Raw genomic sequence first — 24,926 nt, 5'->3', positions numbered from 1 at the left:
ACCTTAAGCATACAGCCAAGACAACTCAGGAGTTTTTTCTGGACAAGCACATCTCTGAATGTCCTTGAGTGGCCCAGGCAGAGCCCGGACTTGAACCCAATCGAACATCTCTGGAGAGAACTGAAAATAGCTGTGCAGCGATGCTCCCCCATCCAACCTGACAGAGCTTCAGAGGATGTGCAGAGAATAATGGGAGAAACTCCCCAAATACAGGTGTGCCAAGCTTTTAGCGTCATACCCAAGTAGACTCGAGGCTGTAATTGCTGCCGAAGGGGAGTCTTTGTCCTCAGGCCTGATGGGAAGCCAAAGTCATTCTACTAACCAAGAGTGGTAAAGCAGCCTTTACTGGTTCTAACAGCAGACCTATCAGCTTGCTGCCAACTCTTAGCAAACTGTTGAGAACAATGTTGTTTGAACAAATACAATGTAATTTCTCTGTAAATTAATAATAGACTTTCAGCATGCTTATAGAGAAGGGCACTCAACATGTACTGCACTCATACAAATGACTGATGATTGGTTGAAAGAAATTGATAGGACGATTGTGGGAGATGTACTGATAGATTTTAAATATATATATATTTAACCTTTATTTACCTAGGCAAGTCAGTTAAAAACAGATTCTTATTTACAATGCTGGCCTACCCCGGCCAAACCCTAACCCATACGACGCTGGGCAAATTGTGCGCCACCCTATGGGACTCCCATTCATGGCCAGTTGTGATACAGCCTGGAATCGAACCAGGGTCTGTAGTGACACCTCTAGCACTGAGATGCAGTGCCTTAGACCGCTGCACCACTCGTGAGCCCCCCCCCCCCCCGCATCACTTCTTTTTATAAGAAACATGAATGTGTTGACAATTCCAGACTGTTTGCATAGTCAACTTACATAGAGACACACACACTTACCCCACCAGACATGCCACCAGGGGTCTTTCCCCAAATTCACAACAAATTCAAGAAAGTTTAGAGTATTAATATAGAGCCATTATTGCATGGAACTCCATCTCATCTCATATTAAGTTAACAGCAAACCTGGTTTTAAAAAACAGATAAAGCATGCCCTGATGGCACAACTCCTCTCCCCTATTTGACCTAAATAGTTTGTATGTATTGAGGCATTCGAAAAGTATTCAGACCCCTTGACTTTTCCACATTTTCTTACATTACAGTCTTATTCTAAAATGAATTAAATAGTTTTTTTCCTCATTAATTTACACACAATACCCCATAATGACAAAGCAAAAATAGTTTTTTTTTTGCAAATTTATTTCAAAAGAAAAACTTAAATATAACATTCACATAAGTACTCAGACCCTTTACTCAGTACTTTGTTGAATCACCTTTGGCAGCGACCAGTCTCCCAATCCCTGCCGCTGACAAACAGCATGATGCTGCCACCACCATGCTTCCCCGTAGGGATGGTGCCAGGTTTCCTTCAGACGTGACGCTTGGCATTTAGGCCAAATAATCTTGTTTCTCATGGTCTGAGTTCTTTAGGTGCCTTTTGGCAAACTCCAAGCAGGCTGTCATGCCTTTTACTGAGGAGTGGCTTCTGTCTGGCCACTACCATGAAGGCCTGATTGGTGGAGTGCTGCAGAGATGGTTTTCCTTCTGGAAGGTTCTCCCATCTTCATAGAGGAACTCTTGAGCTCTGTCAGAGTGACCATCGGGTTCTTGGTCACCTCCCTGACCAAGTCCCTTCTCCCCCGATTGCTCAGTTTGGCCGGGAGGCCAGCTCTAGGAAGAGTCATGGTGGTTCCAAACTTCTTCCATTTAAAAATGATAATGTCGCCGGAGGGGGTGGCTGCCATTTTTTACGGGCTCATAACCAACTGTGCTATTCTGTGTGTGTTTGTATGTAATATTGCTGCTACTATCTCTTATGACCGAAAACAGCTTCTGGATAAAAGAAAGGCACTTACTCACCTTGAACTGGACAAAGATTTTTTCTTTAAGGAGTCTGACGCAAAGGGTATACTGTTTCTCCGAGACCAGGCCCAAATTCCTGTCATTTGCGTGAAGAAAAGATGGAGGTACAGGGGGCGGAGATTGGGGTGCATTGTGAGAATTAGTCGGAAGCAGGTAACCTGCCTCTACCATCCATTCTATTGGCCAACGTGCAATCACTGGAGAATAAACTGGATGAGCTCCATTCGAGACTCTCCTACCAACGGGACATTAAAAACTGTATTATCTTATGTTTCACAGTCGTGGCTGAACGACAACACGGATAATATACAACTGGCTGGGTTTCCGTGCATCAGTAGGACAGAACAGCTACGTCCGGCAAGACGAGGTGGTGTGTGTCTATTTGTCAATAACAGCTAGTGTGCGATGTCTAATATTATGGAAGTCTTGAGGTATTGCTCACCTGATGTAGAGTACCTCATGATAAGCTGTACAGTAGACCACACTATCGATGCTGTAAAAAGGCCATAAGCAAACAAGAAATTGCTCATCCAGAAGCGTCGCTCCTAGTGGCCGGGGACTTTAATGCAGGCAAACTTAAATCCGTTTTACCTAATTTCCACCAGCATGTCACATGTGCAACCAGAGGAGAAAAAAAACTCTAGACAACCTTTACTCCACACACAGAGACGCATACAAAGTTCTCCCTCGCCCTCCATTTGGTAAATCTGACCATAATTATATCCTGCCGATTCCTGCTTACAAGCAAAAACTAAAGCAGGAAGTATTGGGTATCCCTTTTGAGTGACACGCTCAATACGGAAGTGGTCAGATGACGCGGATGCTATAGGACTGTTTTGCTAGCACAGACTGGAAAATGTTCTGGTATTCATCCATTGGCATTGAGGAGTATAAGTCACCGGCTTCATCAGTAAGTGCATCGACTACATACTTCCCACAGTGACCGTACCTACATATCCCAACCAGAAGCCATGTATTACAGGCAATATCCGCACCGAGCTAAAGGCTACAGCTGCCGCTTTCAAGGAGCAGGACATTAATCCGAACGCTTATAAGAAATCCCGCTATGCCCTCAGACGAACCATAAAAAGGGCAAAGCTTCAATACAGGACTAAGATCAATCTTACACTCGTCGGATGTGGCAGGACTTGCAAACTATTACGGACTAGAAAGGGAAACCCAGCTGCGAGCTGCCCAGTGATGCAAGGCTACCAGACGGGCTAAACAATCTGACGCTCGTCGGATGTGGCAGGACTTGCAAACTATTACGGACTAGAAAGGGAAACCAAGCTGCGAGCTGCCCAGTGATGCAAGGCTACCAGACGGGCTAAACAATCTGACGCTCGTCGGATGTGGCAGGACTTGCAAACTATTACGGACTAGAAAGGGAAACCCAGCTGCGAGCTGCCCAGTGATGCAAGGCTACCAAACGGGCTAAACAATCTGAAGCTCGTCGGATGTGGCAGGACTTGCAAACTATTACGGACTAGAAAGGGAAACCCAGCTGCGAGCTGCCCAGTGATGCAAGGCTACCAGACGGGCTAAATGCATTTTATGCTCACTACGAGGCAAGCAACACTGTCACATGGATGAGAGCACCAGCTGTTCCGGATGACTGTGTGATCACTCTCGCCGTAGCCGATGTAAGCATTTAAACAGGTCAACATTCACAAGGCCATGGGGCCAGACAGATTACCAGGATGTGTACTCAGAGCACGCACTGACCAACTGGAAATTTCCAACCTCTCCCTGATCAAGTCTGTAATACCTACTTGTTTCAAGCAGATAGTCCCTGTGCCCAAGAAAGCGAAGGTAACCTGCTTAACCTCTACGGGCTAGGGGGCAGTATTGAGAATTTTGAAAAAAATATGTGCCCATTTTTAACTGCCTCCTACACCAACTCAGAAGCTAGGATATGCATATTAACTCATATGGCAGGCAAAAACCTGAGAAAAATACAACCAGGAAATGAGAATTTTGTGGCTGTACTATTTTCGAGTCATTGCTAATAGATCACACAGTGACAAAGGATTCATTTTGCACTTCCTACGGCTTCCACTAGATGTCAACAATCTTTATAAAGTTGTTTGAAGCGTCTATGATGAACAGAGACCGAATTAGAATGCAGGGAAGTTGACGTCCCTGGGATGTCGTCACTTCATTATTGTGCGCACCTGCGCGTGCATGTGAGGTGAGACATTTTTCAAAAACGTTTTTCAAGACACAGGAGAGGTCAGGTTGAAATATTACTGATGTTTCACGTTAAAAATGGCCCTAAAGATTGATGCTAAACAACGTTTGACATGTTTGAACGAACGTAAATAGATTTTTTTGTTTTACTTTTCATCGTGACTTTCTCCCCCCCGTCCTACATTTTGAGGAGCCTAACAACATGGAACAACTTGGAGTTATTTGGACATAAATTATGAACTTTGTCGAAAGAAACCACATTTGTTGTGGACCTGGGATTCCTGGAAGTGCCTTCTGATGAAGATAATCAAAGGTAAGGTTTTATTTTCTAAAAACCTGTTTTCACTTTGTCATTATGGGGTATTGTGTGTAGATAATACTTTTTTTCTTTCAGTTTTAAAATAAGCCTTTAACGTAACAAAATGTGGAAAAAGTGAAGGGGGTCTGAATACTTGGGGCGGCAAGTAGCCTAGTGGTTAGAGCGTTGGGCCAGTACCTGAAAGGTAGATGGATCAAGTTGACAAGGTAAAAATCTGTCGTTCTGCCCCTGAACAAGGCAACTAACCCACTGTTCCCCGATAGGCCGTCATTGTAAATAAGAATTTGTTCTTAACTGACTTGCCTAGTTAAATTCTTCTTTTAAACTTTCCGAATGCACTGTAGGCTATGTGTGCCATTTTTAAATGTATGTAGTTCTGTCCTTGAGCTGCTGTTGTCTTTTAATGTTCTGTATTGTGTTTTGTGGTATGTGGCCAATACCCTAATAAATACCAAATGTACTGATAAGTGGATGCACTTTGCATTCTGGCTACTTTGAGAAAAACAACTTAGTTGTGCCTGTTGTTCACGCACGTATCTGCCTTCTCATTGGCCGAATGTTTCCACCTGATCTCACCTGCCTTCCATCATTGAGGGCATGTATTTCTATTTTATTGCGGTCAGTGAAATATTTTGTCAATACATCAGATAATCTTTGCCCACACTAAAGTGGAAGTGTTGTTTCTATCTTCAACACTAAGTGGCACAACAAACTAAATTACCAATCTGACTCTGCTGTATTGTAAAACATGTGTATTTGCAACTTTTCACCACCAGGGGTCAGTGTGGTATAATTTCAACAAAAGAGTACCAAAAGACCATTTCAGATACAGATTCCCCACATTTATTTTCTTGTTCTGTTAATGCCTGTGCAAGGTTAAGAGTTACAAAATCTACTTACTATATAATGATTATATATATATCCTGTTTCTATCATACCATGTTATTCATACATACAGGTAGTTTTCAACTTTATGCATATTATTTTCCATTTGAAATGTATCTATAACACTTTTAACATGTGTTTTGCTGATTAATGATCCCTCATATAATACATACAGGAACACGTACCACCAAGCAAGCAAGTCCATCTATATACTGTACAAGTCCAAAGTAGGCCTACAAGAAAACAGTGGTAAGTGTGCAATCTACTTCACCAAGTAAGAGATCCGGTCCACATGTAACAGCACAACTAACCTTGTCACATACACTGATGCTCTTTTGTCTTCATACACATAACTGTATCAATATACTATACATACAGTATGCAGGATCAACTAGTTCAGGCTCACGGAGAATGACCAAATCAGTGCATTATTCTCTTTAGCAGACTGGTTCGGGTCATGACAAGGTGTTTGCTCTTTTCTTGAGGTACCACTCTCAAACTGGAGAGAGAAAGAAAGAGACAGTGAGAGAAAAAGAGGGAGAAAGCGAGACAGAGAGAGATAGAGAGAGACAGAGAAAAAGAGAGAACGAGAGACAGAGACGGACAGAGAAAGGGAGAAAGACAGATTGTAATAAGTATTCCTATCTGCAGAGTAATAAATGCTAGTCTCAGACTCCCAGCTCACAAACACCAAGCTTCCACTTGAGAGGGTTTGTTATTCTGAAAAACAAACCACAGATATCTCTCTATGGCTAGAACAGTAAACAAAGAGTTATCCAGTGCATCCCTTTGATCAGGTTTGTTCTGTGGCAGTTATGTGCCACATGGGGAGAGTAGAAACATCCTTTATAATGATTAGCATAGTAGGGTTCATGTTTCTGCTGAGTGATTCATAATCTCCACCGACAAGCACAAAGTCAATACTGGTGGATGTTCAGCTGTCAATAAATCAATTAATCAGCCCTCATCCTAATGTTGAATCCAACCTCCTAGTAGTTAGTGGTCGATATTGTTCCCACAGAGACAAGGCCTCAATGTGTTTCTTTTGTCACAGCCAGCGGAAATGAAGAAGACGCTGCCGGTTTGGAGAAAAGTTAGTCTCAGACCGTTTTTTTTTTTTTTTTTTTACAGATATCCACACATTATACTATGAGTATGGACGAACAAGGAGTTACAGAATATAGATATGCCTTCAATAGCAGGATATTCAGAAACACGAACCCCCCCAAAACATTTAGCCAGTTATTTTCCAGGCTCAGCATTTTAGCCTTCTAGAACAGCCATGCGTGGATGCACAGTGTCCTATATAGGGCTATGCTGCAGCCTGCTCAGTCAGTTCATACTACAGTTCCTGGGCTCTGTCTGGGCCTGCCGCAGCCTGCTCAGCCAGGCTACATGTTACCCTGTTTGTCTGAGGACGAGGAGGAAGTGGAGGGGGACGGGGATGGTGCCTTGGGGAACACCCTGTCTGTGGGGGTGATAGAGGCTGGACTACCCATGCCTGAGGAGCTGGAACTACTGGACCTGTGCTGCCCCTGTCCATGGCCATGTCCCGGGTGGATGGGGGCAGGCCGGAGGGGTCTGATCGGCGGTGGCCTCATGGGGGCGATGGGCCTCCGTGCAGTCGGTTTGAAGGTGCTCATGGTCTCGGAGGACGAGGAACAGCTGCTACGGCGTAGGGCAGCGTCAGGGTCCCGGATGGCCATGGTGTTAGTGTGGAGGGGGCTGCCGGGGGGCTCAGAGGGTGGTCCGGAGGAGGAGGGTTGCTGCTGCTTCAGGGGCTCCAAGGTGTCCAGGACCACATCGGGAGCGTGCTTAGCCACGTTCTGACGCTCCAGCTCACGTAGCTCATGCAGGGCGGTGTTCATGGTCTTTTCTATGTCCTGTAACACACACAGTTTCACTTAATACTGATATTAATCCTGTGTCTTATTTCCTGCAACATCTTGCCTGTCCATCGTAGTCAATGATGACAATACTCTCCTACACAGAGTATTAGACACCATAAAAAAAAAAAGAATGGCCCATTCAGACATCTGCTCTGACCTATTGTTAATTCTCAAATGAAACACTGACGTACCAACTCTTCAGAATAAAAACTAAACGGTTTTCTTGTTGAAAGCAGGGATAAATGGACAAATTAACACCTCACAAACGGTTCCAATATTCTCTCACTAATGAAGCACACAAAGGGAGCCATATTTAAATGTGGAGATAGCAGCAGCTAACAGACTGAACAGTAATTAGGAAATGAGAAACACGGGTCAAAGAATGAGCCTCTCTCTCTCTCAGATATCCTTCCCGCTGCTGCCTTTGACTTTGTTCCTCTGTGTCCTGCCTAGGATCCATAGAATTTACTGGACACATTCTGAGAATACATCTCTCGCCCTCGCTCTCTCAATCTCTTTCTCCCTGTCTGTCTGTCTCTCTCTCCCTAAGAGTCTGTATGCCTCTCTCTGTCTCTGAACCACAGACAGGAGAATATCCTCATTAGCTTTCCACTGAACAACTCTAAACCTGGCTGCCTTGGCAGGAAATAGGTCAAATGAAAAGAACAGCCGCTATGTATTATGAATAATAAAGGGCCGTTTGGTCTTGCCTGACTTCACCCACTGAATCAGTTGCTTTTAGCTAGCTACCGTTATATTTGTTAAATTGTCAAGTCTTTATTGCAGTGATTAGAGTCTCACTTCTGCATACCCTGACAAAGGCCCTTTAGCCAAAACTCTGGTTAAATAAATCCACAAGCAAGGAGCAACATTCTTTCTTCAATAGGTTAGTTTATCATCCGTTGGTCAGCACCTCGCCTTTTGGCTGTTGTGAGTTCTTTATTGCTTTACGTCATAGACTCACCTCTGCCAGGGCCTCGGCCTCCAGTGATTTGTGGTCACCAAGGCTACCATGGCGGGTCGAGCCGGTGGATGGTCTGAGGACGGAGCCATCAGGGAAGCACTTCCTGTCTGGGTGGTTGATACTTCCTGTGCTGCCGAACGTGCTGAGATGGTGTTTCTCTGGACTGTCCATGCGGCCCCTGCTGACGGACATCTTGTGAGGGCTGCAGGGGCGAGGTATGACCCTAGGGGGCATGTCCATACCTCTGGTGGGGCTGTGGGTGTCGGCTGTGCTCCTGCGGTGGGGGATAGCTGCACCATCTGAACGAACCCTCACCCTGTTGAGCCACAACACACAGAGCAGACAGACTGTCAGGACAACATCATAGCAACGACAGGACTGGACAGGGTGTAGGTATGGTGCAGATATAAAATATAGTTCATTCAATAAAACAACACTAAATTAACCATTATTATATAGACTCCTCATGGAGGGAAAACATTTAATCCTGCATGTGTCAGGAAAACCTGTATTAATCTGCATTTCTTCAGATTCTGTGAACGGTGAGCATGAATCAACCAAGTCAAATGTAATGTGTAGCTACCTTCCCAAAGCAGCTCCATAGCGGTGTTCAGGGGTATGCTGTGTGTGTTCGCAGGGGGAGCTGCGGTCATGGTCTTGGTTCCTGGATGAGGTCCTGTCTCTGTCCTCCTGGTGCGGTCCACTACTGGCTTCACTCTCAGCCTTCCCACTCAGACTGTCTGAGAATGCATCGTCCCTGAGGTAAAGGAGAGACAGAGAGGAGGACGCAGGGTTTATTCAAATGAACAGGAATTTGCTGGACACCCTTACACCAAAGACTATCCTCAACTAACATTTCAACAAACACAATAAAAGGTCCTTCAGAATCATAATCTAACTCATAATGAAATGTCAATGTCATCTGCTGCCAGATGACTTCAAGGCATCATTAACAAGCACAACACCCATTCCCTGGTTGCCCTGGGCCCCCTTGTGACGTGAATCGATAGGCCTAAGGATCAGCTGGAGATGAGTGTGTATGCATCTCAAATGGCACCCTATTCTTTTTATACTGCACTACTTTTGACCAGGGCTCTGAACAGAAGTAGTGCACTAAAAAGGCAATAGGTTGCAATTTGGGACACATCCTGTTTCTTCTCCCTAATTAGGGTTTAATTATGCCGTCTCACAGTGATGGATGGTGATTGGCTGTCGGGCAGAGTTCTGGAAGGATAAATGACCAGTTACAGAGTGACCTTAACGTTCCATCTTTGTCATGAGTAGGTGTTGCCTCCGGTGAATGAGGAGAGGCTCTTATACTTATTATAAAAACAAAAAACTGTTTTAAATGAGAAGTAGGCATTGGTCTGATTCCAATTGGTCAGACCAGCGTTGAATAGTCCTTAGCACGGGTACTTCCCGTTTGAGTTTCTGCTTATAGGAAGGGAGGAGCAAAATGAAGTCGTGGTCCGATTTGCCAAAAGAAGGGCAGGGGAGGGCCTTGTATGCATTCCGGAAGTTGGAGTAACAGTGCTCTAGTGTTTTAGCAGCATGGGTACTACAGTCGATATGCTGATAGAATTTAGGCAGCCTTTTCTTCAAATTTGCTTTGTTAAAATCAATAAATGCAGCCTCGGGATATATGTTTTACATAAAGTCCAGTGAAGTTCTTTGAGGGCCGTCGTGGTATCGGTTTGAGGGGGGATATACAAGGCTGTGACTATAATCTAAAATAATTATCTTGGGAGATAATACGTTCGGCATTTGATCGGGAGGTATTCTAGGTCGGGTGAACAAAAGGACTTGAGTTCCTGTATGTTATCACAATTACACCATGAGTCATTCATCATGAAACATACACCCCGCCCTTCTTCTTCCCGGAGAGATGTTTATTCCTGTTGGCCCGATGAACTGAGAATCCAGATTGCTGGACGACTCAGACAGTATATCCCGACTCCGACAGTAACAGACTAATACCCTTTGGGCACAGTTCATCTGTTAACTGTTATTGACCAAATACAGCTGGTGGATGGGACAGTGCACATGGACTCACATAACCTGGAGGACCATAGTGTCCTGGTGCAAAGTCTGTCTCTAGTCGACTCAGAAGTACAATATATGTTTTTATCCTAAACAAAACCGTGTAGCATTTGAGTAGTTGGAAGCATTCGAGCACTTACATAGAAATGTGACATCTGAAGTGCTCATTCTGTACTTACATGTCCTGCACCACGATGTACTGATGTGGGATGAGTCCATCCACTCCGTTGTGTCGTCCCTCCCACCAGTCATCAGAGGCTCTCAGGTACAACAGCAGGGATGCCCCCTTCTTAAAGGAAAGCTCTCTGGGAGTACGCCCCACGTAGTCGAACTTAGCAATGGCCTCGATTTGCTCCAGTTCGTCATCACTGGTGGGAGGTCCTGTACCATTGTCCACTTCATCAATGGCACCTGGCTCACTATGGGGACTGTCACTGAATGGTGTGGGAGAGAGATGGAGAAAAAAATGCATACATTCATTGATTGATTAATAGATTTGGATAATGATAAAGAACGACACAGTGTAGTGCTTTGGGCTAAACTACATCAACAAGAGGGTCAAGTCATTTGAAATGCAGAACTGGATCCAGTGACCTTACGGCCTTTTCTCCATTGGTTATTCTCCATCCTCTCTCCCATCCAATCAGAACCAAGGCGCATAATAATATGACATCACTAACCAGTACTCCTCTCCTCCAGCCATGCACTTCTCATAGACTGGTCCGTCCAGCTCACGGTGACTCGGGAAGATGACCTCGTTGTGGATGATGATGGTCTTAATGACCTCATTAACGTGTGTCTGGCAGGCCACAGGATCATGGTCATCAGGTATGGGCATCAGAGTCGGGCCGAAGCAGGTAGCCAGGTTATAGGGATCCATCATGTTCTCATCACTGTATTGGGATAGACTGGAGAGAAACAATGGGGAATTAACAAACAAAACAATTATCCATAATACAGTATGGGTATAATTATTGGGTATGTTCATAAACACTGAACACTTTGACAGAATTTTTTTTATACGGTTTATCTTCATTTTTCCCCATTTAATGAGGAGGACAACCCTCCTCTTTCTCCCTGAATGAGCCACCTCTGAACACCATCTTTCCTATTGGATTTCTCCATAAACATTTAACATTATTATGGTGATCAAATCACATGTTATTTCTCACATGCACCGAATACAACAGGTTACACCTTACAGTGAAATGCTTACTTACAAGCCCTTAACCAACAATATAGTTTCAAGAAAATACCCCCCAAAAAAGTAAGAGATAAAAATAACAAATAATTAAAAAGCAGCAGTAAAGTAACAATAGCGGGGCTATATACAGGGGGTACAGAGTCAATGTGCGGGGGCACCGGTGTCGAGGTAATATGTACATGTAGGTAGAGTTATTAAAGTAACTATGCATAGATAATAGCAGCAGCGTAGAGGGGGGGGGCAATGCAAATAGTCTGGGTAGCCATTTCATTAGATGTTCAGGAGTCTTATGGCTTGGGGGTAGAAGCTGTTTAGAAGCCTCTTGGACCTAGACTTGGCACTCCGGTACCACTTGCCATGCGGTAAGAGGTCTTGGATGGCAGGAAGCTTGGCCCCTGTGATGTACTGGGCCATACGCACTACCCTCTGTAGTGCTTCGCAGTTGGAGGCTGAGCTGTTGCAATACCAGGCAGTGATGCAAGCTGTCCGGATGCTCTCGATGGTGCAGCTGCAAAACCATTTCAGGATCTGAGGACCCATGCCAAATCTTTTCAGTCTCCTGAGGGGATCCTGGGTTGAGGATCAGCGTGGCGGATGTGTTGTTACCTACCCTTACCACCTGGGGGAGGCCCCGTCAGGAAGTCCAGGATCCAGTTGCAGAGGGAGGTGTTTAGTCCCAGGGTCCTTAGCTTAGTGATGAGCTTTGAGGGCACTATGGTGTAGAATGCTGAGCTGTAGTCAATGAATAGCGTTCTCACATAGGTGCTCCTTTTGTCCAGGTGTGAAAGGGCAGTGTGGAGTGCAATAGAGATTGCATCATCTGTGGATCTGTTGGGGCGGTATTCAAATTGGAGTGGGTCTAGGGTTTCTGGGATAATGGTGTTGATCTGAGCCATAACCAGCCTTTCAAAGCACTTCATGGCTACAGACGTGAGTGCTACAGGTCGGTAGTCATTTAGGCAGGTTACCTTAGTGTTCTTGGGCACAGGGACTATGGTGGTCTGCTTGAAACATGTTGGTATTACAGACTTGGACAGGGAGAGGTTGAAAATGTCAGTGAAGACACTTGCCAGTTGGTCAGCGCATGCTCGGAGTACACGTCCTGGTAATCCGTCTGGCCTTGCAGCCTTGTGAATATTGACCTGTTTAAAGGTCTTACTCACATCAACTGCGGAGAACGTGATCACAGTCATCCGGAACAGCTGATGCTCTCATGCATGTTTCAGTGTTACTTGTCTCGAAGCGAGCATAGAAGTAATTTAGCTTGTCTGGTAGGCTTGTGTCACATCAGGCGAGCAAAACCTCAAGACTTCCTTAGATATCGTGCACCAGTTGTTGTTTACAAATATACATAGGCCGCTGCCCCGTGTCTTACCAGAGGCTGCTGTTCTATCCTGCCGATACAGTGTATAACCCGCCAGCTGTATGTTATTAATGTTGTCGTTCAGCCACGACTCGGTGAAACATAAGATAGTACACTTTTTAATGTCCCGTTGGTAGGATATACGTGCTTTCAGCTCGTCCCATTCATTTTTCAGCGATTGAACGTTGGCTAACAGTACGGATGGCAAAGGCAGATTAGTCACTCGTCGTCCGATCCTCACAAGGCACCCCGATCTCTTTCTGCAAAATCTCTGTGTCTTTCTCCAGGATGAGGGCCTGTTCGGGTGTTTGGAGTATATACTTCTCGTCTGACTCATTAAAGAAAAATGATGCGTCCAATTCGAGAAGAGTTATCGCTGTTCTGATGTCCAGAAGCTCTTTTCAGTCATAAGAGACGGTAGCAGCATGTACAAAATAAGTTACAAACAATGCGAAGAAACTAACAAAATAGCACGGATGGTTAAAAGCCAATTAAACGGCAGCCATCCTCTCTGGCTCCATCACCGTTGTAACTTATTGGTTGATATATAGATTTAGTAACTGATATATGTACTTACTGGTTGAGGAATGCAAACAGGTATCTCATGACGATGATGACGGGGCGAGAAAGAGTTACAACGATCTGCTGAAGGTGATGAGCTCTCTCTGCACCAGAGTCTAGTTCTGAGAGAAACAGGGAGAGGGGCATATCTACTTTATATAGTAAACATATTTACTATATCAATCCAAACAGTTATTAATAATACATTTTTATCTCGCATCCGCCCCAGTGGAGTACACTTGTCCAGTCCTTACTGATGGTTGCTATGAGGTCATTGTACATTAGCAGTACAGTAGTAATACTTACTGATGGTAGACATGAGGTCGAGGAAGCGTTCTTTGGGGAACAGTGGGGTCTCCAACCCCCTGAAGTACAGCTTCAGAACCCCTGCCACCGCCATGATGTCATGGTCACTCTGGTCATCCACCAATGGGTCCTCACCTAGAGGCATCACACAAGCTGTCAACCATTCAGTCACACTACTGTAAGCTTGCTGGATATTCAACTGGGAATTTTTTATCTATATAACCCAAGTCATGCTTGTGTGAAAAGTTCATCTGCTTAGTAAACTGAATGTTTTGTTAAAGAAATGCATTATTAAGCTTGTAAAAACACTGTCAGCCGTCATGTAATACAATATAACACCTCATTAACTAGTCTTTAGGAAAATGTCTTGGCTTTCTCTATAGATAGATATTAGATAGTCCATGACAAACATTAGCTAGCCAACAAAAAGAACAAAGATATATTTGTAAATTTGTTAGTACAGTATTTTCACCCAACTAGCATTTCTGTTAAGAATGTGGTAGCTACTGCTGCTATATGTCTAAAATAGCTTTTCATGTCCGTTACAGTGTCATACATGACATATGTGCTGTCTATGTATCCATCTGCACTTTACAGTCCTAGAGGGAAGGGCTGTTGCATTCTGAGGCAGACTAAACGCAATTAAAAAAACAATCAAGCAGGATATGGGGCCTCGCTCGGACCGACCTCTCTCAAATGAATTTTTTATATCGTTGACTTCGACCTGTGAGCCGGGAATCCTGAATATGCCCTGCTGCTGAAGGCCTGTTGGAGCAGAGAAACCCAAGTCAGCACTTAGATGGAAACAAATCTGGCAACACAGACGCATACAGAGACACAAAGACAGAGACACACACAAACAACTAAACGGAAACATTTATATTCACAAAAAAAGTGTAATATGTCCATAGCCCAAACAACCATTAGAAACATAATCTCAGTCTGTCCACTACATGCTAGTTTCCATATTCAAAATTCCAAGATGAGAAACTACATCACAGAAATACAAAATGGAGGTTTTACTGTAGCATATTCAACTCTACGGACTACATACAGTATCTATCAATTCATTACTGTGTTCCTCTTACCATATAGATTGATGTAGCGGACACAGCTATCAACCACCACTGGTATGGCCTGCCCTGAGTCCTAACAGAGAGGCATAGAGGGGTGTAGAGAGAGGTAAGGTGACTCTCCACAGGTTATGAGCGTGTACACAGCACATTAATACATTCATTATCTGACTGTGCACAGAGAATGACTAATGCACAATGAGCGTACAAAACATTAAGAACACCTTCCTTGTATTGAGTTGGACCCCCCCCCACCCCCCACCCCTTGCCCTCAGAACAGCCTCAATTCGTTAGGACGGGTAGGGGTGCGTTGTGTCAAATTGGCTGGATACGGGAAACTGTTGAGCGTTAAAAACCCAGCAGCGTTCCAGTTCTTGACACAAACCTGTGTGCCTGGCATGTACTACCATACCCCATTCAAAGGGGGGTCCATCACAATCCATGTCTCAATTATCTCAAGGTTTAAAAATCTTTCTTTAACCTTTCTCCTCAACTTCATCTCGACTGATCGAAGTGGATTTAACAAGTGACATCAATATGGGATCATAGCCTTTACCTAGATTCACCTGGTCAGTCTGTAATGGAAAGAGAAGGTGTTCTTAATGTTTTGTACACTCCGTGTGTAATCATGCCAAATATAAGTATATCAACTGAATAAAAATCGATAGTCTATCATATAATACGACTGACTATGTGTTCTATTTAAGTATGTGTAAAAGGAGTTCATTAACTGCATGAACAATTACCAGGGATAAGTACATTATCATATAACCATTGCATAAGGTCATTTCCATAATTTAAATATTAGCTGAAAGACTTTCAACTCTCTGAATGAGCATTCATATATGGTCTGCAGAGGGAATAGGAGATTGTGGTGTTCTTCCCATACCCCGTTTCCTCACAAGGTTACCACTATAGTCATATACATACTATATATATATTCACATATTAAGTGCCTAGTGAAAGTCTACACACCCCTTGCAGTCTTCAAATTTTGCTGCCTTAAATTTCAATCTAAAAAGGAATTCAATTCGATGTTCTTTTCTACAGCTCTACACCACCTACTCCACATTTTCTAAGTGAAAGAAAATTCTAGAACATTTTCCTAATTATTAAAACCTCTCCTTTTTAGATTTAATTTTAAGGCAGAAAAATGTGAAGACTGTACAAGTTGTGTGTGTAGACTTTCACGAGTGACTGTACATCATTCATTGGTTATCAGATGACAAAGGACAGAGTTACCAGGCAGGCAGAGAGATGTTGGTTAGTTAGTTTACACATTAAACCCAAACCCATTCACCCCTAGCCTGATTCTTAGATCTGTTGATGCCGTCTTGCCAACTCATATCGGCATTGGCAGACAGCACAAACAGATCTGGGACCAGGCTACTCATGTATGTCAGAATACCCAGAATACCTGGCTGCGGGCGCGGGCATTCCGTCTTCCCCTGGAGCAGGCAGAAAACAGTGGCAGCAGCAGGATGAACAGAACAGAGAGGAAGAGAGGCAAGAAGAACCACAACAAGGTTAGAGAAGCACAGGGGAAAAGTGCGTCCAGAGTGAGGTCAGAGGTCAAGCCTGAGAGAAAAGCCCCAGTGCTGTGGAGATGGGGCGAGGTAGAGGACGGGGGAGACCCAAGCTTGGGGAGGCCATGTGGGATGAGGGTGGGTGGCTATGGTGGAGAATAGGGGGGGTTGTAGGACGCTGGGACTGTGGCTCAGTTTTTACAACAATGTTGACTGGGGCAATTCGATTGATTATGACTGAGAATACATCTGAGGAGACGTTAGGAGGCAAGGCCATAGAACCATGAAAGTCTGACACTAACAGCCCCACGGGCCTCCACTGCTGTGGCGTACACACTCTTTCTGTCAGTGTGCTAGTGTTGGATCCTGGCTTACACAGAGGATATATGGCCCTGTGTGTTTATTTTCATAGCCTGACATGCTTAGTGCTGGGCCAAATGGCCCGTCGCCAAAATGTGTTTAACATCTAGAGGCCAGGGTTCAAGTGCTAAAACATGGGCAAGAATGTCAAATGCAAACCTTATATGACCAGAGTCTGTCTACGTTCTGTACTTAAACAACCTCAAAACCCAAGATTTGTAGAATTGAGTACTCTTCTCCAGACCAGAGAGACAAACACTACCTTTCCCAACTGTCAAGCCAAAGGACTGTCCAGTCCGAGAATTCCCTATAGGATTGAATAGAGGGGTCTCGGCATTTAGTCAATTTATTTAGACAGCTGTTGTGCCCAGCACAGGGCTCTGAAGAAAGGGCAAGTCAGTGAGCTGAGCTGAAGTGAGACAGAAAAGCAGTCAAAGACAGGACAGAGAGGTAGAACCCCCAGAACGGTTAGTAAAGACAGCTTACACACAGAGAGACCACATGGGGGCCAAATAAGGGGCAGTCAGTACCTTGATGAAGGCCTCCATATTGCCATTAAAGAGTTTATGATTAAAAATGGAGCGAGGTCTAGGCTTCCGCATTCTCCCGGGTTTAGGGGGAAGAGTGGGGGGCCTGATGGTGAAGGAGGTTAAGGAGGGGGGGGGGGGGAGGGGGGGGGGGGGCAGATACACATAACCTATGATAAAACAATACAAGGACTGAAACATGTATTTTACAGTGGGACAATGTTTTTCTAGATATATTCAGTGCCATATATAGAGCCACTGTATGCACTGAGTCTACAAAACATTAGGAACATCTTCCTAATATCGTGATGGACCCCCCCTTTGCCCTCAGAACAGCCTCAAATCGTCGGGGCAAGAACTCTACAAGGTGTCGAAAGCATTCCACAGGGATGCTGGCCCATGTCGAATCCAATGCTTCCCATAGTTGTGTAAAATAGGCTGGAGGACCATTCTTGATCCACATGGGAAACTGTTGAGCGTGAAAAACCCAGCAACGTTGCAGCGCTTGACACACTCAAACCGGTGCTCCTGGCACCTACTACCATACCCTGTTCAAAGACACTTACATATTTTGTCTTGCCCTTTTACTCTCTGAATGGTACATATACACAATCCATGTCTCAATTGTCTCTTTAACCAGTCTCCTCCCCTTCATCTACACTGATTGAAGTGGATTTAACAGTTGACATCAATAAGAGATCATAGCTTCCACCTGGTCAGTCAATGTAGTGGAAAGAGCAGATGTTCCTAATGTTTTGTACACTCAGTGCATGCATGCATGCATACATGCATACATACATACATACATACATACATACATACATACATACATACATACATACATACATACATACATACATACATACATACATACATACATACATACATACATACATACATACATAGCTCTGGATAGCTTTGCATGTCCTATTCTTTCTCCTCTTCTTGCAGTACAAACCATAACATTATTTTAACACACAAGTGCAGTCACAGAGGACATATGCTTACACTATCATCACAACTGTTTCAGCTAAACCCTCAATAACCTGACTAATGACTCTGGGCCACTTATCAAACAAATCAGTTCATAAAAACATGATTACAGTCAAAGCACATGATTAATGACACAGAGAATGACATTTTAAATAGTGTAATAGACATGGGAGCTGAGAGGAGATATCAAATCTTAATGTCTCTTAACTCTGGACTGCTGCGCTACAGTTCATTCTTCTCAACTCACTGATGTAAGACTAAGTCATGTCTGTGCTTAATATACAGCCGTGCTCTGTTTACCAGGTGCCTGTACTATACTGTAGTGGTTAACAAGGCTCCGTATGACCACCGTAGTGACTGATGGGTGACAGATGGTCTTACAGCCAGCTCATCTACCCATAACTGCTTCACTGTACACTCGAGTTTGCTCAGAAGTTGATTCATTAAATCACCAGACAAACATCCCCTCTCCCTATTTGGAATCCCACCCCTGACTTATCAGAGAGCCTCGGGACCAAACTGCTCTTCATTTTAACATGATGTCATCTCTGCCACTTCCAGGAACACAGGAAGTGTTTGACACGCTTTTCTTCCTCCTCTTTTCTTACCTTGTTGTTCCATATTCAGCCCTTTCTCCTAAAAGAAAGGAATGGATAAAGGGAGAGCGGAAGAGAGGGAGCAAGAGAGAGAGAGAAAATGAGTGTGTGTCTGCACGCGCTTGCGTGCATGTGTCTCTGAGAGAAAGACAAAACAACGCATTAATGGCAAGGTTGAGTGCATTTGGAGCCAGACCTGGTTGTCTACAGAGCTGGCAGATTGGGCAGAGGGATGAGAAAACGGGCACCTATTCAGACGGGCTCAACAGTGCGGGCGCCATGACCGCCTCTCTGACTCACATACAGCCAGTCAGGCAGCGGCCATTCAGTGGTCGCCCTAGAAACCAAAGAGAGAGAGATGGAGGGGGCGGACCCTGCCAGCTCAGAGCAGAATGTCAATGGAAGCTAGCGTATCCAGGGGCAACGGGGAGGAGGGAAGTGTGAGGAAGGCAGTGTTTTTTTTTTTGGGGGGGGGGGGGGGGGGGGTGTACAATATTGAAGTAACTGTGCAGTAGTAATATAACATGATGTCAGGGGTAAGCAACTAGATTCAGCCGGGGGCCGGTTTTTGTCATAGCAAATGGTCGGGGGCCTGGAAAATAACTATAATCATTTGTACACTGCAAACTGACCACAACTAAGCCCAAAAATAGATTGTATTTGAAATTAACAACTTCATACTTTGATTACATTGACATGATCACATCTCTTTTTTTTTATTTATAGGAATACTTGGGAACAGATTTCCCAAAATTAAACAATTTTTTTGCTGAATTACTGGTGATTTTACAGTCTTCTTGACCAAAAATAATGGGGGGGCAAAAAATAAATCACTTACAGTCTGGTTTTGGTCATCTAGTTATCCCAGGAAACAGGGGGGTTGCAACAAGAATACAACAGGGGGGGTTGCAACAAGGTTAAGTAACAAGAATATAAGATGACATGATATCCCATAGCATGATAACACTCTGTGATCAGTGACTTGTATTGTTGATTTCAGGGCTCATGTGTAACAAAGCAGCTTCCAGCAACAAGCACTCTGTTGGTCCTCTGTCTGTCTATTTGACCAACCACAACTAAATCCTGGAAATACTGGAGCCAGCGGTTTGGCTGCTTATGGGGTATCATATGAGCTTCTTGTAAAATTGTATTTTAAAATGCATAGTACATGGGTGATTCCTCACGACATAGGAATTGTTTTATTTTTTCAACGAAATTGAATTCATAGAAAGGTCCTTCTGAGAAAGGATTGTTGACATATATTTGATATGTGTATCTTAAAGCATAATTGAGAAATAATTAATTGAAGTTGGAACATTTGTGACATTTTGACTTTACCCAAGCCTCCTATAAAGTGGAAATGACAGCGTTTTAGCGACATTAAATCTTATTAAGCGAGTACTTAGATATGGTCATTTTCACGTTTTCATATATTCATAGAATGTTTGGGAATGAAATAGAGTAAGGCATTTGTGAAAGTTCTATAGAAATATATAGTGTGAAAGCGGCCATGCATTTGGACAAATAATAGAGTCACTGCAGTAAATAAAAGCATCTGTCTTGTACAGGACCGGACTAAGACCGGTGCGCCATAGCCAATCACAGCTACAGTAGGCATATATGCAAATAAGCGATTTGCCGCATGGGCCTGCCATCATTCATTTTGAACTGGACTGTGTTTACAGGCAATAGCAACAGTGGGACTTTAGATCAATAGAAAGCATTCTCCAAAATACACCTGAATGGATGTCTGCAAATATGTAAATACCACAGGAGTCCTCTTACATTTGGGAACTTTACAGTCCCATTGATCAAACAACCATGAAAAAGTAGGCTATCATTTTTGCACATCAACAAGATCAACAACTAATGCTAGCCAGATCGAGATCAGCTAAAAATCGAGGGAACTGTAGATAAACCCTGTCAAATTTTTTCAGCTTGTAGTTGGCCGTAAAAATTGCACTGATAAACGATGGGGAATAGCAGCCTGCTCGCCCTTCTGCAGCTTGCCTGCCAATGCATGCTTGTCCCAACACACGTTTTGACAACTGAATGGGAACTTTCCTCCCTGCCCGCCCATTTGATCGATGACAAAAACATATGATTGAAAACTAAGAGGTATGCTAACTGCGGTTAACAGTTGTTCAAGTTCAGCATAGCTAGCTAGCAAAGTGATTCACATTTCTTGCTACCTAACCAAATGACACCTGCATCCAGGACCGGCGTTATGTGCGAGCCCTAGGGGACCTGGCCCGCCCTACCGTACCTCTGTTCCCGTCCAAATAAAATATAGAAATATTGATTATTTATTTGACCGAGATGCGTGCCGACATAAAAGACGCCTCAATCTCAGATCAAGAATCCGATCGAGCAAAACAGCGCCCCTCTGTCGCCATATGTGTAGACCGTGTATCTGATGCTGTCTGGACAAAAGGAGCATGACATATCATACTTTTTCAGGCCAGACAGCATCAGATACATGGGATACATATAGTGAGACAGAGGGGTGCTGTTTCGCTCACTAGTTTCAGCAGAGAGGAAGAGGCGAAACGAGAGGGCTTACTCTCGCAAAAATCTGTCCTGAATTTTATGGGCATAATATGAAGACCTAAGCTTGTTGCCTGCATTCCCGCCTTTGGGACAGTGACTCGCATTGTTAGGGGGGAGACATGAGCATCTTATCATTATATACAGATCTCTGATTTCAGCCACTAGCGAATTAGAAAGGAAAGTTGCACAGTGCGGATGCTGGCTTCCCCTAAAGTAAATTACATTTTTTGGCAAAATTATATAATTACTCCTGTCTAAATAAAATCATTCAAAATACTTTACCAGAGAGCTTGACTTAGCCACAGAGGCTCATTAGCTTATTTTAAAAATAAATGGCTGTGGATTGTTTCAAAGTGAATAGGCCTACGCCTATTCGGGCAGCGCACGTGGCAAAAGGCCTAGCTGATTATTGACTTACGACTGTCAGTGAAATATGTGAAGATAGTGTCTTGAGTATAATACACATTTTGAGACAAGAAAATATGGGCGTCTCTCTCCAGAATGTGCTCCGCTGTCTCCCGCCAATTCTTGCACATTCATTGTTTCATTGTGTGAATTGTTTATTTTTATCAATTCCCCATTACATATGTAACCAATGGGCTTAGTAAATGTACCATTAATCCCATCATTTGGTTACATACATTTATTTTATTTTCAGTGGTATTGTTAACAAACACGCCCCCATAAAGAAAATGAGAATTAAAACCGGTTCAGCCTCTGGTTCGACCGTGACCTTGCAGAGTTACTCCACCTCAAGAATTGCATTTTGCAAAAGGCTCGGCACACGCATACTCAGGCTGACTGGCTATCATTCAGGCAAATGAGAAATAAGTGCACTCAGGCTATCTGGAAAGCCAAAGTTAGTTACTTTAAGAAGCAGTTCTCTCTCTGTGGGTCTAACCCCAAGAAGTTCTGGAACACGGTTAAAGACCTGGAGAATAAACCCTCCTCCTCACAGCTGCCCATGTCCCTTAATGTTGATGATGTGGTTGTTACTGACAAGACGCACATGACTGAGCTCTTTAATCACCACTTCATTAAGTCAGGATTCCTATTTGACTCAGCCATGCCTCCTTGCCTGTCCAATAATTCCTCATCTCCCACCCCTTCTAACGCGACTATCCCTGAAGCTTCTCCCTCTTTTTCCCCTTCCCCGCTACAACGTTTCTCCCTGCAGAGAGTCACTGAGTCCGAGGTGCTAAAGGAGCTCCTTAAACTTGACCCCCAAAAAACATCTGGGTCAGACGGTTTAGACCCTTTCTTCTTTAAGGTTGCTTCCCCTACCATCGCCAAGCCTGTCTCTCCTTTCTAGGGATGTTCCAATTGCTTGGAAGGCAGCTACAGTTCATCCTTTATTTAAAGGGGGAGATCAAGCTGATCCTAACTGTTATAGGCCTATTTCTATTTTGCCCTGTTTATCAAAAGTGTTGAGGTGTCAATAATCAACTGACTGGCTTTCTTGATGTCTATAGTATTCTCTCGGGTATGCAATCTGGTTTCCGCTCAGGTTATGGATGTGTCACTGCAAACTTAAAGGTTCTCAATGATGTCGCCATTGCCCTTGATTCTAAGCAATATTGTGCTATTATTTTTATTGACTTGGCCAAAGCTTATGATACGGTAGACCATTCCATTCTTGTGGGCCGGCTAAGGAGTATTGGTGTCTCTGAGGAGACTTTGGCCTGGTTTGCTAATTAAAGTCAGAAAATCTACCGTCTCAGCCACTGCCTGTCACCAAGGGAGTACCCCAAGGTCCGATCCTAGGCCCCACGCTCTTCTCAATTTACATCAACAACATAGCTCTGGCAGTAGGAAGCTCACTCATCCATTTATATGCAGATGATACAGTCTTATACTCAAGCTGGCCCCTCCCCGGATTTTGTGTTAAATGCTCTACAACAAAGCTTTCTTAATGTCCAACAAGCTTTCCCTACCCTTAACCCTGTTCTGAACACCTCCAAAACAAAGGTCATGTGGTTTGGTAAGAAGAATGCCCCTCTTCCTACAGGTGTTATTACTACCTCTGAGGGTTTAGAGCTTGAGGTAGTCACCTCATACAAGTACTTGGGAGTATGGCTAAACGGTGCAGTGTCCTTCTCTCAGCACATATCAAAGCTGCAGGCTAAAGTTAAATCTAGACTTGGTTTCCTCTATCGTAATCGCTCCTCTTTCACCCCAGCTGCCAAACTAACCCTGATTCAGATGACCATCCTACCCATGCTAGATTACGGAGACATAATTTATAGATCGGCAGGTAAGGGTGCTCTCGAGTGGCTAGATGTTCTTTACCATTCGGCCATCAGATTTGCCACTAATGCTCCTTATAGGACACATCACTGCACTCTATACTCCTCTGTAAACTGGTCATCTCTGTATACCCATCGCAAGACCCACTGGTTGATGCTTATTTATAAAACCCTCTTAGGCCTCACTCCCCCCATCTGAGATATCTACTGCAGCCCTCATCCTCTACATACAACACCCGTTCTGCCAGTCACATTCTGTTAAAGGTCCCCAAAGCACACACATCCCTGGGTCGCTCCTCTTTTCAGTTCGCTGCAGCTAGTGACTGGAACGAGCTGCAACAAACACTCAAACTGGACATTTTTATCTCAATCTCTTCATTCAAAGACTCAATCATGGACACTCTTACTGACAGTTGTGGCTGCTTTGTGTGATGTATTGTTGTCTCTACCTTCTTGCCCTTTGTGCTGTTGTCTGTGCCCAATAATGTTTGTACCATGTTTTGTGCTGCTACCATGTTGTGTTGCTACCAAGTTGTGTTGTCGCCTTGCTATGTTGTCATCTTAGGTCTCTCTTTATGTAGTGTTGTCTCTCTTGTTGTGATGAGTGTTTTGTCCTATATTTATATTCTATTTATTTTTTCATCCCAGGCCCCCGCAGGAGGCCTTTTGCCTTTTGGTAGGCCGTCATTGTAAATAAGAATTTGTTCTTAACTGACTTGCCTAGTTAAATAAAGGTTAAATAAATACAAATAAAATGTATTACAGTTATTTACTGTTCTCATTCTCGGAGTGGAAACGTTGTTTGCATTGTTCACGACCTGTTACACTTGTGAGAAACAGGTTTTGGATTATTTTAGAACCATCATTTAGGAGATATGTCAATTTTTTCATTGTCATTTGTTTGGATTGCTCCATGTGAGCAATGAGCATGTGTGTGGTAACTCTGTCCTGATAACGTTAAGGGGGCGCACATGCCTGAACACACCAACCTGCTGAGTTGATACAATGTTGCACTTCACTAGCGATAGCTCAAGTCAAGACAGATATAAAGGGAGGCAGACAGCCGGGGTATATATATTAATGCGATTGAACAAACCTGAATTTTCATCAGGATATTTTCTACTGTTTTTATTTGGTCAGCATTAGGTCTATGTATTTTACTTAGTTGACAATGGAAGTTATAGGCCTACTACTGCATTGGTCTATAGCAGTGGTCGTCAACCTTTTCTGAGTCAAGATCACTTTGAGTCAAAATGCAAGCTGAGATCTAACGCTCAGATTTTTTTTAAACATGACTTAAAAAACAAGCCTATGCAACATTGACCAATTAAAAACTGTTCTGTAGCAATGAGGTTTGTACAGTAGGCTATAGGCCCAATACATTATCACTGCATATTGGCTA

At 43.8% G+C, this 24,926-nt stretch overlaps 1 protein-coding gene across 2 annotated transcripts in view; it reads right to left on the bottom strand.

Annotated features, from left to right (window-relative positions):
* Nucleotides 1-5,261: 5,261 nt before the first annotated feature.
* The window catches only part of LOC106565341 (SLIT-ROBO Rho GTPase-activating protein 3), a 78,180-nt gene continuing 58,515 nt past the window's right edge, over nucleotides 5,262-24,926 (bottom strand). The window contains exons 11-21 of one of the 2 annotated variants that reach the window (XM_014132336.3): nucleotides 18,741-18,768; nucleotides 17,143-17,245; nucleotides 14,742-14,802; nucleotides 14,341-14,418; nucleotides 13,654-13,788; nucleotides 13,364-13,469; nucleotides 10,900-11,127; nucleotides 10,399-10,653; nucleotides 8,763-8,936; nucleotides 8,180-8,495; nucleotides 5,262-7,209 (exon numbers count right to left, since the gene is read on the bottom strand). In XM_014132336.3, the coding sequence (XP_013987811.1) occupies nucleotides 6,718-7,209; nucleotides 8,180-8,495; nucleotides 8,763-8,936; nucleotides 10,399-10,653; nucleotides 10,900-11,127; nucleotides 13,364-13,469; nucleotides 13,654-13,788; nucleotides 14,341-14,418; nucleotides 14,742-14,802; nucleotides 17,143-17,245; nucleotides 18,741-18,768 (1,976 nt within the window). In that variant the 3' untranslated portion in view covers nucleotides 5,262-6,717. Of the gene's footprint in view, nucleotides 7,210-8,179; nucleotides 8,496-8,762; nucleotides 8,937-10,398; nucleotides 10,654-10,899; nucleotides 11,128-13,363; nucleotides 13,470-13,653; nucleotides 13,789-14,340; nucleotides 14,419-14,741; nucleotides 14,803-16,143; nucleotides 16,175-17,142; nucleotides 17,246-18,740; nucleotides 18,769-24,926 lie in introns of both variants that reach the window. The other variant, XM_014132337.3, reaches the window with a different exon arrangement.

This window comes from Salmo salar, chromosome 12, assembly GCF_965601325.2.
Source record: "Salmo salar chromosome 12, fSalSal1, whole genome shotgun sequence".
Taxonomy (NCBI): Eukaryota; Metazoa; Chordata; class Actinopteri; order Salmoniformes; family Salmonidae; genus Salmo; species Salmo salar.
This window is presented reverse-complemented; position numbering and strand designations above follow the sequence as displayed.